Source organism: Gymnoscopelus microlampas (assembly GCF_963454915.1).
Source record: "Gymnoscopelus microlampas genome assembly, chromosome: 19".
NCBI lineage: Eukaryota > Metazoa > Chordata > Actinopteri > Myctophiformes > Myctophidae > Gymnoscopelus > Gymnoscopelus microlampas.
The window spans coordinates 19,933,587-19,950,491 of NC_139956.1; the positions used below are offsets into that span (position 1 = coordinate 19,933,587).

At 43.6% G+C, this 16,905-nt stretch overlaps 2 protein-coding genes across 2 annotated transcripts; one reads left to right on the top strand and one right to left on the bottom strand.

Moving 5' to 3' along the window:
* Positions 1-295: 295 nt before the first annotated feature.
* LOC311034400 (cell division cycle-associated 7-like protein) lies at positions 296-1,282 on the bottom strand (the record flags this gene model as incomplete). Its single annotated transcript, XM_084042281.1, has 1 exon — positions 296-1,282. The coding sequence occupies one exon, from the start codon at positions 1,280-1,282 to the stop codon at positions 296-298; it is 987 nt and encodes a 328-aa protein (XP_083898407.1).
* A 1,503-nt stretch (positions 1,283-2,785) lies between these two features.
* Positions 2,786-7,315, top strand: LOC311035239 (UDP-glucose:glycoprotein glucosyltransferase 1-like; the record flags this gene model as incomplete). Its single annotated transcript, XM_084043325.1, has 1 exon — positions 2,786-7,315. The coding sequence occupies one exon, from the start codon at positions 2,786-2,788 to the stop codon at positions 7,313-7,315; it is 4,530 nt and encodes a 1,509-aa protein (XP_083899451.1).
* Between the last annotated feature and the right edge of the window lie 9,590 nt (positions 7,316-16,905).

The following is a 16,905-nucleotide window of genomic DNA, read 5'->3' on the forward strand; positions in this document are numbered from 1 at the left end:
GCCTTTGATGAGCCCCGTATTGATGTTGTCATCAATGTTTGTTTATTGGACACACACCCGGACAGACACACACCCGGACACACGGACACACAGACAAAGTCAGATATAGGAGTGGTTGGCACCACTCAAAAACTATTAAATTCTTATTTTACATTTATCTTGGTCTTGGTCCAAAAACTGGATATTATTCTCATATTTAGCAAACGTAGCATTAACAACCACCGCTATGCGGAAGGAGCTTGCTGGTTGGTCGGTCAGAGAGACACAGGGAAAATCAGAAGGCTGACAATGGGTATCATTGAGCCCATCCCGTCTGCTCCTTCTGAATCCACTGCAGATACTCATGGGCGTTGTCGTGTCCTGCCAGGTCTGCCAGGACACCTGTGGGGCGGCGACCCTCCTTCCTCCGACACAGGCTGCAGTTACACATTCCCCGGCATTTGGGACACGACCATGTTGGGTCGAGCAGCACGGTCTGGACGTCCTCGCCATAGCGACTCTTCAGACATGGCCCACAGACCTGTCCTTTGACCCCCTCGCAGACACCACTGCGGCACGACGTCTTGGTGTCCAGTGTCTTCTGTCTGCACTGGTGACAATAGGTGCCATTCTTGTCCCAGATCTTGTCTTGTCTGCAGTAGGCAATGTTGTCCAGGTCCTTTTTGGTGATCTCCTCCACTGACCTGACCACACTCGGGGGCGGCTGCTTCACAACGTAGCTCTTTTTACTTTTTTCAACATACTCCTTGTCCACCTCCACCAGTCTCTTGATGTCTGTCATCCAGGCCCCTCGGCCCCCCCAGCCTGGAGAGACACTCTTTTCTTCTACGCTAAAGTTCACCGCCGAACGGCGCGCACGGGGCGGGTTCCTCCTAATCACTATCTCCGGCTTAAACCTCGGCTTCCGGGGCGTCACATTATTCTCCCTTGTTTGCTTCTTCTTTAGGGGTGTATTAAAGGGAGTCAGCTCAGAGAGCAGCTTGGCCAGCATGGCTTTGTTCTCCTGGATGTTCTTTTCTCGCTGCCTCAGGCTCTGTGACAGAACCTCCTGTTGCTGCATCTCCTCCTCCTCCTCCTCCTCCTCCTCCTCCTCCTCCTCAAGGTGCTCCCCTGTCTCCTCCTCCTGTTTGACCAGTGTCTGGGGGACCTCCTGTGTCCGGGAGGACATCATTTTGGTGGGGAACATCAAGTCCACATCCAGACTCCTCTTGGGTGGGGAGGTATTCTCTCCATCAGAGCCTAGGTCCATGTCACAGTACTCCTTCTTCCAGGTTACAATCATTGTTATTGTGCTTTGTTAGTTGTCCTTCAATTACTGTACCTCTTTCACAAGCTCACACACCTGCTGCTATGCTATGGTCTACACCGCCGCCTAAGTAATTATCTTACTGTTCCGCTACTCTCTCCTCTGCACCTCCAGTATGGTCTATCGCTTACACAAACTGAGCCAACTGAGCGACCGACGCAATATATCAGGCTACACCATGACATATGACCCAGTGATGCTCAGGTGACATCATTGGAGTATCAGTGCAGCATCATGAATGCTCAAATCTGGAGTGTGTTGTCAAACTTCAATGTGTCGTCATGGCATCAGGTGTAAACAAATCAGTCAGCTCCATATGGGCACAAAAGGGGGCATGCCCATATATAGGAATATACTGATGACATCAGGGATCTCCATACATGGGCATAAAAGGGACAAGGACTGACAGATACAGAGATCTCCATATATGGGTATAAAAGGGACAAGGACTGACACATACAGAGATCTCCATATATGGGCATAAAAGGGTATTTATGTCCGCGGTGCGATGTAGGTGTGGTCCGAACCTCTAGTCTATTAAAGGATTAAAGGATTAAAGGATAATATGGAGATTTTTAATATAATATGACATCACTGCCTCGCACGGGTACTGGCTGTCACCCACGAATGATGAGCACTGAAGGTGTCAGCGGTCCCAAATATGGAGTTCCACATGGTTCCAGATGGTCTTCATGTACCTTGATGAACAGGTACAGCGCTAGTATGGAAAGATTAGTAAAAGATTAAGTGTGTAGAGGGGAAAAAGGATCAGACCATGCAGAGCCCTGTAAACTCCCATTCAACTAAGTGGTTTAAGTGGTTAAGCTCTCCACTGAATGCTCCTTTCAAGTTATTTTTTTTTTTTTTACAGGTTATGGCATGTAAGGGTCGAGCCATTTAGAAAACTGTATGTATGTTCCCAGAATTTTTGTATGGCCGTGTACATCCGTCCTTCCCTCTGTCTGTCCGTCCACGGCTAGCAATCCCACAAACCACTACACTGAGCGGTGCCAAGATTCTTGTGCACGCTGCCAGTTGGCCAAGGAAGTCAATCACTGAATGATGTTAACATTTTGTGATTTTGACAATTTCTTTTTCACATTTTTTAATTCTTTAATCTCAGATCCACCATCCCACTACACTCCATATTTGGGCAAGACTTACAATATGTAATCAACATGACATCATCAGCATGACTACATACACACTGGGTGCCCTGTGTATACATGCACACAAACACCCAAATGCACATGCAAATGATACATAAAAGCTAGAACTATCAATATTATTGTTGTTAAATTGCCTGATTTTCCCTTCAATAAATAATCTGTACTTGTGAAACAATAAAAACAATATAGTTTGATTATTTTCAACTTTGGTTTTAGTTGAATTATTTTTGGCAGCCGCGGACAAGCAAAAATCATCTTAAACAGGCAAAATACCTGATCTGCATGACAGTATCCACCCACTCCTCGAAACATGAATGCAATGGGAAGCTACAAAGCTGGCTTTGGAGTAGGGTTGAGGATGTGGCTCTTGGGGGCACTGCTTCTTTCCTTGCTACTTGCAGTGTATGGGAGCTCAGACTCCAAGGCTATTACCACCACCCTCACCACAAAATGGGCCTCTACTCCACTGCTGTTGGAGGCAAGTGAGTTCCTGGCAGAGGAGAGTGAGCAGAAGTTCTGGGATTTTGTGGAGGCTAATCAGAACATAGAAGGAGAGCATGGCGATACAGACCAAGCCTACTATGCCCTGATAGTGAAGAGAGCCAGTGCCTTGCTCAGCTCTGCCCTGGTTAACATGCTGAAGTTTTCCATGTCACTTCGAGTATACTCTGCTGCAGTATACTCTTTCCAACAGATAGCATCCAATGAACCACCTCCTTCTGACTGCATAGCTTTCTTCAGTGTCCATGGAGAAAAGACCTGCAATACTGAAGAATTAGAATCTCTGTTGGAAACAGCACCTGAAAGGCCAAAGCCATACCTGTTGAAAGGCGATCACAAACTTATGAGTTCAAATCCTGAGGCTCCAGTAGTCATTTTGTATGCTGAGATTGGAAAAGCAGGATTCTACAGTCTTCACCAGGCCATGCTGTCCAAGGCTCAGCAAGGCCTGGCAACATACGTGCTCCGTCATTATGTGGCTAATCCAAGCGAGAGTAAAGTGTACCTTTCCGGCTATGGAGTGGAGCTTGCCATTAAAAATCAGGAGTACAAGGCAAAAGATGACACGCTGGTTCAAGGAGGTGAATTAAACATGATAGGGGAGAATGATCCTGTGGACAAAGGCCAAGGATTCCTTTCTGGTAAACTGAAGACAGTTAACTTGGAGCTGATGAACCACCCGGTGGGCACTAATGATGTGGAGAGCACTAATGATATGGCTCCTCTTAAAGTCTGGAAGATGCAAGATCTGAGTTTCCAGACCGCAGCTCGTATACTTGCTGCTCCCCCTGTTGAAGCCCTCAATGTCATGAGGGACCTCAGCCAGAACTTCCCCACTAAAGCCAGGTCTATCACAAAAACGTTGGTAAACTCAGAGATCCGCAGTGAGATTCTGAAGAACCAGAAGTACTTAAAAGGAACTCTAGGACTGCAGGCTGGAGAGTCAGCAATGTTCATCAATGGACTACACATAGATCTGGATACAGAGGACATCTTCAGCATGCTGGAGGTGCTGCGTAGCGAGGCCAGAGTGATGGAGGGACTGCACTCCCTGCTGATCGATACACCCTACATCCACGACATGCTGAAGCTCGATGTCCAGCCCTCGGACTGGGACTACGCAGTGGACATCCGACACCCTGGAATTAACTGGATTAACAATTTAGAGACAGACCACAGGTACAGTTTGTGGCCGTACCAGGTTCAGGAGCTGCTTAGAGTCACATTTCCAGGAGTCATCAGGAAGATCCGCAAGAACTTCCACAATCTGGTGATCATTCTGGACCCCACCCACAAGAACTCTGCAGAGCTGCTGAGCGTTGCAGAGATATTCTACACTAATGACATCCCACTTAGGATCGGCCTGGTGTTTGTGGTGTCAGACGAAGAGGATGTAGATGGCATGCAGGATGCAGGTGTGGCCATGTTTCGTGCCTACAATTACATTTGTGACGAGGTTGACAGCCAAAGCGCATTTTATGCAGTTATCGCCATGTTAGACCGCGTGCCTAGTGGATGGCAGCTGAGTGCTGTGGACGTAGTGAAGGTGTTGGAGAAGATGTTTCCCTATGTGGAGATCAGCAGCATCCTGGTACATGACTCCAGCTACGACACCAACCGCAAGGAAGGGCGTCGTTACTATGAGCAGACGGGTGTTGGCCCGTTGCCCGTGGTGATGTTCAACGGAATGCCCTACCAGCAAGAGGAACTGGATCCTGATGAGTTGCAGATGATTACCATGCACAAGATATTTGAGACCACCACCCTCTACCAGAGAGCTGTCGAGCAGGGAGTGCTGACCACAGATCTTGATGTAGTAGACTTTATCATGAACCAGCCAAACATTGTTTCACGCATCAATCACAGAGTCCTGTCCACCAGCAGAACATACCTGGACCTGTCTGATACCAACAAGAGCACTGCTGTGGCCAACAGCATGAACTATATTACCAAGAAAGACGATGGCTTCATCCATCCTGTGACGTTCTGGGTGGTGGGAGACTTTGACCAGCCCTCTGGACGCAAGCTCCTCTATGATGCTATTAAACACACAAATACCAGCAACAATGTCCGGCTGGGGATGATCAGCAACCCCTTAGTTGGTCCAGTCAGTGATACAAGCTGTGTGACTCGGGCCATCTGGGCCGCCATGCAGACACAAACGGCAAACAACGCCAAGAACTTCATCACCAAGATGGCCAAGGAAGAGACTGCGGCAGCCCTGGAAAACGGCACTGATATTGGAGAGTTTGCTGTTGAGGGTATGGATGTGACATTGTTTAAGAGCATGTATGAGGGGCCCAAGTTTGACTTCCTACTCTCCAATGCTGCTTACTGTCGAGACGTGCTCAAACTGAAGAGAGGACAGAGAGCAGTCATCAGTAATGGAAGGATAATTGGCCCACTGAAGGAGGAGGAAGTCTTTAACCAACATGACTTCCTGCTATTGGAGAGCATTACTCTGAGGACTTCTGGGGAGAAAATCAAAAGAAAGGTCCAAGAGTTTGGGATCAAGGGTGAGAGGGCCAGTGACCTGGTAATGAAGGTGGACTCTCTGCTGTCTTCTCAGCCCAAAGGAGAGGCCAGGGTTGAATATGATTTTCCTGGCAAACGCTACAGTGCTGTGAAGATCCGTCCGAAGGAGGGAGAGGTGTACTTTGATATTGTAGCCATAGTGGACCCTGCAACCAGGGACGCCCAGAAACTAGCTCCTCTGCTACTTGTCTTGAAGCAGTTTGTGAATGTAAACTTGTTGTTGTTCATGAACTGTCAGTCTAAGCTCTCAGACCTGCCTATCAAGAGTTTCTACCGATATGTTCTGGAGCCAGAGGTCGGGTTCCAGGCAGATGGGGGTTTCTCTCCAGGTCCCATGGCTAAGTTCCTAGAAATGCCCAAGACTCCCCTCTTCACCCTTAACCTCGACACACCTGAGAACTGGATGGTTGAATCTGTACGCACACGCCATGATCTGGACAACATCTACTTAGAAGAAGTTGACAGTATTGTAGCAGCAGAGTATGAGCTGGAGTACCTACTCCTGGAGGGTCATTGTTTTGATGTTGGTACGGGTCAATCCCCACGGGGCCTCCAGTTCACCCTGGGAACCACCTCTGAGCCTTCCATGTTTAATACTATTGTCATGGCAAACCTGGGTTACTTCCAATTAAAGGCCAACCCAGGAGCCTGGATTTTGAAGTTGAGGGAGGGCCACTCTGAAATCTACAAGATCTACAGCCATGACAGTACAGTCTCCCCAACAGACTCTGATGACATCATAGTGGTCATGAACAACTTCAAGAGCAGGACCATCAAAGTCTTGGTTCACAAGAAGCCAGGTAAGTTTAATCAGAAGCTGCTGAGTGATGGCATTCCGAAGAATGACTCTGGCTTCTGGGAATCTCTGACCAGGAGGTTCTTTGGAACAAAACAAGAGAAAGATGACGTCAATGACGTCATAAACATATTTTCAGTAGCCTCAGGTCATCTGTATGAGAGGTTCCTCAGGATCATGATGCTCTCTGTTCTGAAGAACACCAAAACCCCAGTCAAGTTCTGGTTCCTCAAAAACTACCTATCGCCAACCTTCAAGGAATTCATTCCTCACATGGCAGAGGAGTATGGTTTTCAGTATGAACTGCTCCAGTATAAGTGGCCGCGCTGGCTCCAACAGCAGACAGAGAAACAAAGGATCATCTGGGGTTACAAAATCCTCTTCTTGGATGTTCTATTCCCTCTCACTGTCGACAAGTTCGTGTTTGTGGACGCTGACCAGATTGTGCGCACCGATCTAAAGGAGCTTCACAACTTTGACCTGGAAGGTGCTCCGTATGGATACACTCCCTTCTGTGACAGCAGGAGAGAGATGGAAAGCTATCGCTTCTGGAAATCTGGCTACTGGGCCAGGCAGCTTGCTGGACGCAAGTACCACATCAGTGCCCTGTATGTTGTGGACTTGAAGAAGTTCCGCAAGATAGCTGCAGGGGACAGACTCAGAGGAGAGTACCAGACACTCAGCCAGGACCCAAACAGCTTGTCTAACCTTGATCAGGATCTTCCCAACAACATGATCCACCAGATACCCATCAAGTCTCTGCCCCAGGAGTGGTTGTGGTGTGAGACCTGGTGTGACGACAGCTCCAAAAAGAAGGCCAAGACCATAGACTTGTGTAACAACCCCATGACCAAGGAACCTAAGCTGGAAACTGCTGTGAGAATTGTAGAAGAATGGACAGATTATGACCAGGAGGTTAAACATCTGCAGATAAAAGTTCAACAGAGAGCTGCACACAACAGTCACACAGCACAGAAGCCAGACATAGATGTTCGTACAGAGCTGTGAGTGTACATCTGAGACTGTGATATGGCAGTGAATTAGTCTAGACTCTGTTCAAAGTCTTTTTTTCTTGTTTCTTTTTTTATACAACGTGACTATGAGGGGAAATGACAGTGGTCAGGTGAAGGTGGTTAAAGTGTGTGTGCGAGCGAGCGTGTGTGTGTGTGTGTGTGTGTGTGTGTGTGTGTGTGTGTGTGTGTGTGTGAGGGCAGTGAGAAAGCATTTGCATAACAACCATGTATATGGACTATTTCTTCCCAAATCACTTTATGCGCCCCAAGTGGACCCCAGGGGAGAGAACAGGTAGCTGTGGCGTTCCGCAAGGAAGCATACTTAAAGGCCTTTACTGTTCCTAATACATGTATACGACATGAGCTTGTGACTGTAACTTGTTCTTGTTCGCGGATGACTCGGATCTGATTGTCTCAGACAGGGACAAGTTGCAGGTTGAAAAATCCCTTAGCTCTGAAACTATCATTACACCTGGGTAAAACTGAATCCATTTTCTTTGTTTGGGTCCAAAATTTACCCCGGCAAGGCCGACGGCTTCACAATAAAAGTGGGTATGTTATCACAAGAAAAGAGGAAATCCATTTTAGAGGCAAATCTTTCCAGTGATAAAATGGAAACTAGAGTAATCAAAAAAGTCAACCAAAGAATAAGATTCTTGTATAGGATCTCCTCTCTGGTCAGTAAGAATACTTTGAGGACTCTAACAGGAGCACTTCATCCAAGGTTACTTCGACTATGGATGCCCCTCATGGTACCATAACACCACAAAGGCCTTAAAAACAAGGCTCCAGACATCCCAAAACAAACTGGTAAGGCTACTCCTTGGCCTTACATTTACAACTCATTTAACCCCTGCTCACTTTGCTAAGGTCGGATGGCTCAGGGTAGAGGACAGAGTACAGCAACTTGCAACGGGCCTGGTCTACAAGAAAAATACATCACAAGCGTCAATCAAGCCCACAATCACACCACTCAGAGGGAGCTCCACTAATCACGTCCAACCCAGATTTGGCTCCAACTACCCAGCTAGCAAAATATCGCACATTTCTGGCGTGAGGCCGTCTCCACGCCACGCCGACCGGGGCGTCCGCCGGGCGGGACACGCCGCGTCCACTCGGCGTCCTTGATCAGCGTGAGCCGCGCGTCACGCCGAGCCGCTAATCAGCCTCACTCCGGCGGTGAACGCCAACCGTGGCGTTCGTCGATGGCGGCCGGGTAGCGTAGCGCCGTCATATAATATGCTGTATACACCCCCCTCCCTCCCTCCCTCCCTCCCTTTGGGAATCCCCCCTCCTCCCTTTCATCCCCTATATTTAGCGGCCATTGTTACACCCCCCCGCATTTGAGGTTTCTAAACATGTCAAGTAGCAATACAGAATAAGGTCCCCATCACACAGTTCCCCTGTATCTCTAAGTATCTGTCTAAGAACATGACATAATGCAGAAAATACATGGCCTACATGAAATAATGCAGCACATGGTATTTATTAGAAAAGGAAGGCACAGAAATAATAATCCTAAAATACAAATGTATCACTTTAAAATGGCAGACAGTGAGAAAAGTATTCCACATAAAAGTATCAATGCTGTAATAATATGTGTGAAGTCAGACTGGTAATCAATAGCCTACTTAAAGTAACAAAACAAGTAAACATACCCATTGAGCAGAATGTCAAGTAAAAAATGCATAAGAATATTAAAAAATCACACCCTGTGTGAAGGTAGCGGCGCCTTTGATACATTTTGTCATCGATATGTGTTTATAATGTGTTTATAGCCACGTGTCACGTGAAGCTTGACCAATCACTTTGTTGACGGGTCTGACCAATCAGAACGTTGACGGGTCTGACCAATCAGAACGTTGACGTGTCTGACCAATCAGAACGTTGACGGTGAACACGGACAAAGTCAGGTATAGAGCAGGACCCGCTCTATACCTAAAGGTAGAGAGCGGCTAGCGCCGCTAAAAACGTACCTAGAAGGAGACTTTAGCCAAATGAATAATAAAATGAAATTACTAAATATTTCTAGATATTACTCATTGTTTATTTAGTCATTGTTTATATAGACATCTAATTCTATATTCATGACATCATAGTGATGTCATGAATAGTCCCCTTGCCTGACAAATCAGAACCTTGACGGGCCTGACCAATCAGAACCTTGACGGGCCTGACCAATCAGAACGTTGACGGACCTGACCGATCAGAACGTTGACGGACCTGACCGATCAGAACGTTGACGGACCTGACCAATCAGAACGTTGACGGACCTGACCAATCAGAACCTTGGCGGGCCTGACCAATCAGAACGTTGACGGAAAAGCCAGGTATAGAGCAGGACCGCTCTATACTATGTATAGAGCGGCGCCAGCGCCGCTAAAAATAGGAGATCTATGGTCCATTTGTACACTCAGAGTTGCAGACCTGTAAGGGTCCATTTGGTTTCATCTGTACACAGACTTTCAGACATGTAAAGTCCATTTTGGTTCCATGTGTTACCGCTGTAGTTTGTCCTGGTGTATGTGTTTCTAGTTAACATGCCACAGACTCAGAGCCATATCAAAGCTACTTGACAAAAGTAAACATACCCATTGAGCAGAATGTCAAGTAAAAAATCACACCCAGTGTGAAGTGGGCGGTGTGTGGTCATCACAACATGACTCACTTAAAAAAAAGTATAAATGACTTTTTTTTAAGTCCATACTGCTATTCACATTTCAGCTAAAGCAATTTTTGGATTCTTCTTTACGTCTCCCACGAAGCTTCGTCTCTTCCATTGTTGGATTATATAGGCCACTGTATTTTTAGAAATCTTAAATTCAGCTGAAATTTCTCTGGAACCTTGACCAGATCTGTGCTTTGTCACAATTCTGTGTTTAAGCTCTTGTGATATACACTTGGGTCTCACAAGGCCAGTTCTAGGAAGACTTGCCATTGTCTTTGTTTCGGTTTTTACTTTCCTCATTTTAACCATAGTGATTTTGCGATTCTTTTTCACTGATCTCATGAAATACACAACATCTCAGTTAAATATACTACTCTCACATCAAAATGGTTTTAGATTAGCCAATCACAGGATGTGAAATTGGAGCACTATGTCACTGTTGTGACACCCAAGTAGGTGGTGTGGGGTCATCACGACATGACTCACTTTAAAAAAAGGATAAATGACTTTTTTTAAAGTCCTTACTGCTATTCATAGGGCTGCACATGTGTCATGTGTTTCGCTAGCCAATCACAGTCCTGAATTTGCAAAGTCAGCCAATCACATTACACTTAGTGGTGATGACACTAGCTGTAATGTGATTGGCTGATATGAAAAAAGTATCGATTTGCATTAACAATGGAAGGGTTAGGGGGTACATAAATGTTTTGGTCGGTGTCCAAAACCCACTTATAGGGGGCGGCTACACCGCCCCAAAAATGCATAAGAATATTCAAAAAATAGGAGATCTATGGTCCATTTGTACTCTTGCAGACCTGTAAGGGTCCATTTGGTTCTATCTGTACACAGACGTTCAGACATGTAAAGGTCCATTTTGATTCCATGTGTTACCGCTGTAGTTTGTCCTGGTGCATGTGTTTCTAGTTAACATGCCACAGACTCAGAGCCATATCAAAGCTACTGGAATGAATACAAAATGGGCCACTGTTCATTTAATGTGTGCTGGTGTCTGTCGCCCGCCTCTTCTTCCAAAGCCAATGCAGTTCCGTCATGTGGAACGCGTCACGTGAGCCACCCAACGAACGCCAACTGAGAGGGAGAGAAAGGAAATAAATTAGACAACGGTGCATGGTGTTGGTACTTTAATAAGGACCCCTAATTTGGGTGCATTTCTCCTTTCCGACATGTCGCCTTTCCGACGTTGACGAACCCTATACCTAACCCTAACCCTAACCTTAACCGCACGCGGAAGCCACTAGTCGGAGTGGTGAGATGTCGGAATGGAAGGAGCACCCCCCCTAATTTAACATGCATCAGGTCTACAGACCCTGTTAATGGCATGGCTATCTCTGAGACCCCAATTTATATAGTGAAATGTATGTTAATTTAACTCAGTGTGTAGAAACCCTTAATACATTGATCAGTTCCCCTCTTCTAATGCCTCACTAAATTTCCACACCAACACCAGGCCGACAATGTAACTTGTAATTTTCACATAATGTTCAACTATCATGACAGAGATTACAAGAGGGTTCAGGGATTTATGGTGGAGGTTATGCTGGGGTGCATTTCTCCTTTCCGACATGTCGCCTTTCCGACGTTGACGAACCCTATACCTAACCCTAACCCTAACCTTAACCGCACGCGGAAGCCACTAGTCGGAGTGGTGAGATGTCGGAATGGAAGGAGCACCCCGTTATGCTGTATAGAGAGAAAGAAAAGAGAAGGGAAAAATACATTTAAGATTTCGGCTGTGGCATAAGATTGTAGATTGGCTATTTTCAGCAGCCAGTTCATTTAATGTAAAGCAAAATAATTAAGAAAATGAGCAGCCTTTCGTGTGTGTGTGTGTAAGCTTTTAGCTTAATTCTGCCTTATTCTAGCCTTCAGCTAACATGAGCTGGGCGATCTATATAAATAAAATAAGTACAAGTGTATCCATAACACAGATTTGCCTACCAATCCATCGATCAACAGTTAGTATCATAACTCTGTGACGTGATTAAAAGTAATGTGGGTAGCAACCAAGAAAAGTCTAGTCGTTTAGCTACAGTAGGCTAGCCAGCTAGCACGCTAACATGTAAACAATGAAACAGTCAAACATTTCTAAAACGAGATATTTGGACTACACACAGCAGGCATACATCCACACAGATACAAAAAAATAGTAGGCTAATACACTAACCTTTAAATTACATTTCCCCGGAGGAAAAGGATCGATATATCAGCGGTAATTTTTCCCTCCGTCGAGAAGGGACGACGGTATTGTGTCACTACCGAAACGAAAGAGAGATTGTTTCCCCAAAAACCTGTTGGGAGTACGTTTCAGGCAATTTAAAGTTGATTGGTGGTACTTTGTAGTGACTTTTTTTTTGGTCCCTAACATTCATCAAGCTCTGGACTTCGTAGTTTTACATTTCCTCCTGTAAAACTATAGCTGGACAGAGTTCTTTCAGACATAACCCCCCACCTTAAATTATCGGGAAACAGGGGAGGGACACAGTCCCCCCGATGGTCCTCCAGAAGGTTTCTCTTCATAGTTTTGACTTTTTTTTTTTGTATTTTGGCCTTGAAAATTTCAATTTCAACAACACTGAAGAATGTGACAACTGGGATTTGAACATGGAACCTCTGTGCTGAGAGTCCAACCTTTAGACCACTACTCCATCTCTCTACCATACCGAACAGGTCTCTTCGTGGTTTTGACTTGCTTTTTTCTATTTTGGCCTTGAAAATGTCAAAGTACAACAACACTGAAGTATATGACGACTGGGATTTGAACAAGGAACATCTGTGCTGAGAGTCCAACCTTTAGACCCCTACTCCATCTCTCCGCCATGCCAAACAGGTCTCTTCGTGGTTTTGACTTGCTCTTTTGTATTTTGGCCTTGAAAATTTCAAAGTACAACAACACTGAAGTATGTGACGACTGGGATTTGAGCATGGAACCTCTGTGCTGAGAGTCCAACCTTTAGACCACTACTCCATCTCTCCACCATGCCAAACAGGTCTCTTCATGGTTTTGACTTGCTCTTTTGTATTTTGGCCTTGAAAATGTGATGACTGGGATTTGAACATGGAACCTCTGTACTGAGAGAACCTTTAGACTTTACCCATTGTGCTACCAGCTCCCTTGCTATGAAAGGTCTTCATTCCTCTTTGTGGAACAACACACAACAGTACTTTAAAAAATCACACCTGTGTGAAGGTAGCGGCGCCTTTGATACATTTTGTCATAGATATGTGTTTCAATATTAATATCTAATATATAATATCAATATTAGTTTATACCCCAGTTAATAAGAATACAGAGGACGAACATAAGGATGGACATACACCTGGACATAGACACGGACATACGTACACACACATCTAATTCTATATTCATGACATCATAGTGATGTCATGAATAGTCCCCTTGCCTGACAAATCAGAACCTTGACGGGCCTGACCAATCAGAACCATGACGGGCCTGACCAATCAGAACCTTGACGGGCCTGACCAATCAGAACGTTGACGGACCTGACCAATCAGAACCTCGACGGGCCTGACCAATCAGAACGTTGACGGACCTGACCAATCAGAACCTTGGCGGGCCTGACCAATCAGAACGTTGACGCAAAAGCCAGGTATAGAGGGCTAATATCGGCTAGCGCCGCTAAAAAAGAAAAGAAAAAAGAACTTTACAGCATATTACTTTGTCTATGGTTTGCTGTGCTGTTACCTGTCTAGATGTTTCAATGTTAATGAACCCCAATGGAAACAAGCCGTTGGCTTTTCTGTCATTATTCATTTGGCCTTTATTTAGGCATGGCACAGTGGCCCACTGGATAAAGAGCCTGCCTGAGAAACACAAGGTTGTGAGTTTGATTCTTAACCCTGACATTGTGTGAAAATAAAGACATTTGGAATAAATACATAGATTCTTTTTAAGTTTTAAATATACATCTTTTTCATGGGGGGCCCTGACACTACATCTTTTCACATTGAGGTCCACTGCCAAATAGAAGTCAATTCGGGGGGTCCTTGACAACAAAATGTTTTAGAACGTTTCTAAGAAGGGGGAGTATTGCATGCAATAGCTACTTCAGTTGAAACAAGCCTTTGGCTTTTCTGTTGATGCACATTTCTCATCATTTCATTTTTCAGTTTGCAAACAGCACACTGCACACATACTATGTAGGCTAATAGCAAACACAAATAGGTCTAAATGAAATGAAATAATTGTACATGATAAATAAATAAAAATATACAATAAAGAAAGCATGCACACCCAGATCCAAGTGATCAAATGCACAGCAACATCCTATGCCTATGCTTGAACCACAATGAAATTAAAACATGCAGTCAGCATGTGGTGAATATTCTGGTGTTGCTCAGTATGCAACCATCTTTCACATGAACAGCTTTGCATAAAAAGTGCATTCAGGTATTATGAATCAATGAATTGAGTGCTAACATGTAATGTAAACATACACAACAGGACAAAGGTGAAACAGTAAGCACAGCGCTGCAGGGAATCGAACCCTGTTCCCAGTAGAAACCAGGCGTACCGACTACCAGCGTTTGTTTGCCTTGTTGACACCATATTGCATACTTGCATTAAAATGAATGAAAAGATATGAATAACTATATTTATGAATAATTACAATTGTCTAATGGACTGTTGTTAGCTTTAAGCCCAAGCTGCAGGTTACAGACAGCCCAGTACACAATTATACAATCCCAGGTCGATCTAAAAACTAATGTTACATGATTTAGTGGCGTTTCTGTGGAAAATAAAGGGCACTTTACCTGGATGATGATAATGATGCTGCTGCTGCAGCTAATGCTGCTGCCGTGACCACTGCAGCATAAGAATAACTGTCAAGTTCTTTCACAGTTCAGCTCCAAACCCAAGACAAGGACACAACTCAGTCTCAAACTCAATCAACTCCTTTATTTTTTCCAACTCTTATATTTCATTTTGGTTGGCTTCTTTTCGTTGATTGGTCAATCATAGTCAGGTTGTAAACCTTAAAAGACAGAGAGAAAACAAGGTTTAACAACATTGCCGTTTTACAACAAATTAGGGTATTTATTAAACAACTTAGGGTTTTCAAATAATACATTTTTTAAAACAATAAATGCTTTAAAACAATTAAATGTCTTAAAACAATTAAAGCCCTTAGACCAAACAAAAAGTGTCTTTAACCAATCAATGTCTTAAACAAGTTAAGTAAATCATTTGAATTAAACATTTTAAATGAATTAAACATTTAAAATGAATAAACCATCTTAAGTCCTTTAAATGGAATAAAGACACATTTTAGGAAAAATAGTAGACCCTCAAGCTTGTAGATCGGCTATTTTTCACTTAGCATTTTAAGCATTTCTTAAGCATGGCAAATTCATGAATTCCACATTTTAGTAGTCTTAACTCAAATAAACCATAACATGGTAATTTCATGAATTTTCTACATTTTAGTAGTTTTAAATCATAAACAGAATTTTAACCTTTTAACTTTGTATTATCCATTTGTATTTCATACTTTTCTTTCCAAACACAAAAAGAGGACAACGCTGCAATGAGTTCCTTCAACAATGCTGCAATGTGTTCCTTAATTTAACTTAACCAGTTAGACATGAACACATTATAAGACACATTTTCAAACACATAAGCAGTATTGCAAAACAAAGTAAATAAAACCAGTTCACCAACCATTGGCGTCTTTGGGCTGAACTTCTTTGGTAGAACTTAGTTCCTTCTCTCTGAAGTGTGTTTGTATAATGATTGAGCACCTCCACTCCTTTTCAGGTGCTTCCCATCAGGTAATGAGCGGCCATTTTGCTGGTGCATTTTGGGAAATGTAGTGTAGAGCAGGGGTGTAGTTTTGACTATACATGGTGACTATACATTTTTTGGTTAAAACAAAAAGTATTTTGTTAAAAGGTTAGAATACTATATTCTGATGGTAATCATTGCTATAGAGTGTTTTTTCAGTAACAGATGTCTCCCTGTCTCTCCAGCTCTTTAATAAAAAGAAAATACATTTTTCGGTAGGTGTCAAAATCTCAACCAATCAGGAGAAAGTACCCATTTTAAAGCTTAATTTGTATAGTGTTCCAGTTCCAATTTTGTCTGCTCATTTCTTAGTGTCATCACTTCCAATTTCACTTGTTTAATATGTATCCTGATTGAGTTCTCTGTCCTGGTTGGATAAAATTGTTAATGAAACTGAAACGAAAATGCATTTTCTGTTTAATAAAGAGGTGGAGAGACAAGGAGACTCCTAATACTGAACAAACACTCTATAGCAATGAGTACTATCAGAATATAGCCTAGAGCTATTTAACAATTATTTTAACCAACGCAAATTACTTACCCTACCTTTAATTCCAGTGGTGGAAAAAGTACCCAAATGTTTTACTTAAGTAAAAGTATCGATACTGCAATGTAGAAGTTTGGTATCAAAATGTACTAAAATGTTTGAAATGTTAAAAGCTCACAACGCATCGCGCTGTGAGCTTGTAGATCTGCCATTTTCAAATGGCCTAGGTATAAAAAAGGGCTAAAGTGGTTAATGTATGTTTTATAAAGTAATGAATACTTTATACCTGCAAAGTAACTAAAGTTTTGAAATAATTGTAGTTTGCCTCCGAGATGTACTGGAGTACAAGTAATATTATAGACAATTGGAAGTACCTCAAAAATGTACTTAGTTATTTTACACCACTGGTGAATTCAGATCATTTATAACATGAATTTGTCCTGGGTCACAAAAGCCAACAGGGACAAAACATTCTGAACACAGTATCTCAGGACATGGTGATGGAAGGTGCAGTGCATTTCTTGCAGGTGATGGGAGAGGATTGGTGAACTGATTAGAAAAAAATAAAATGCATGCAGTAATGCATATTCATTTCAACCTGTACCT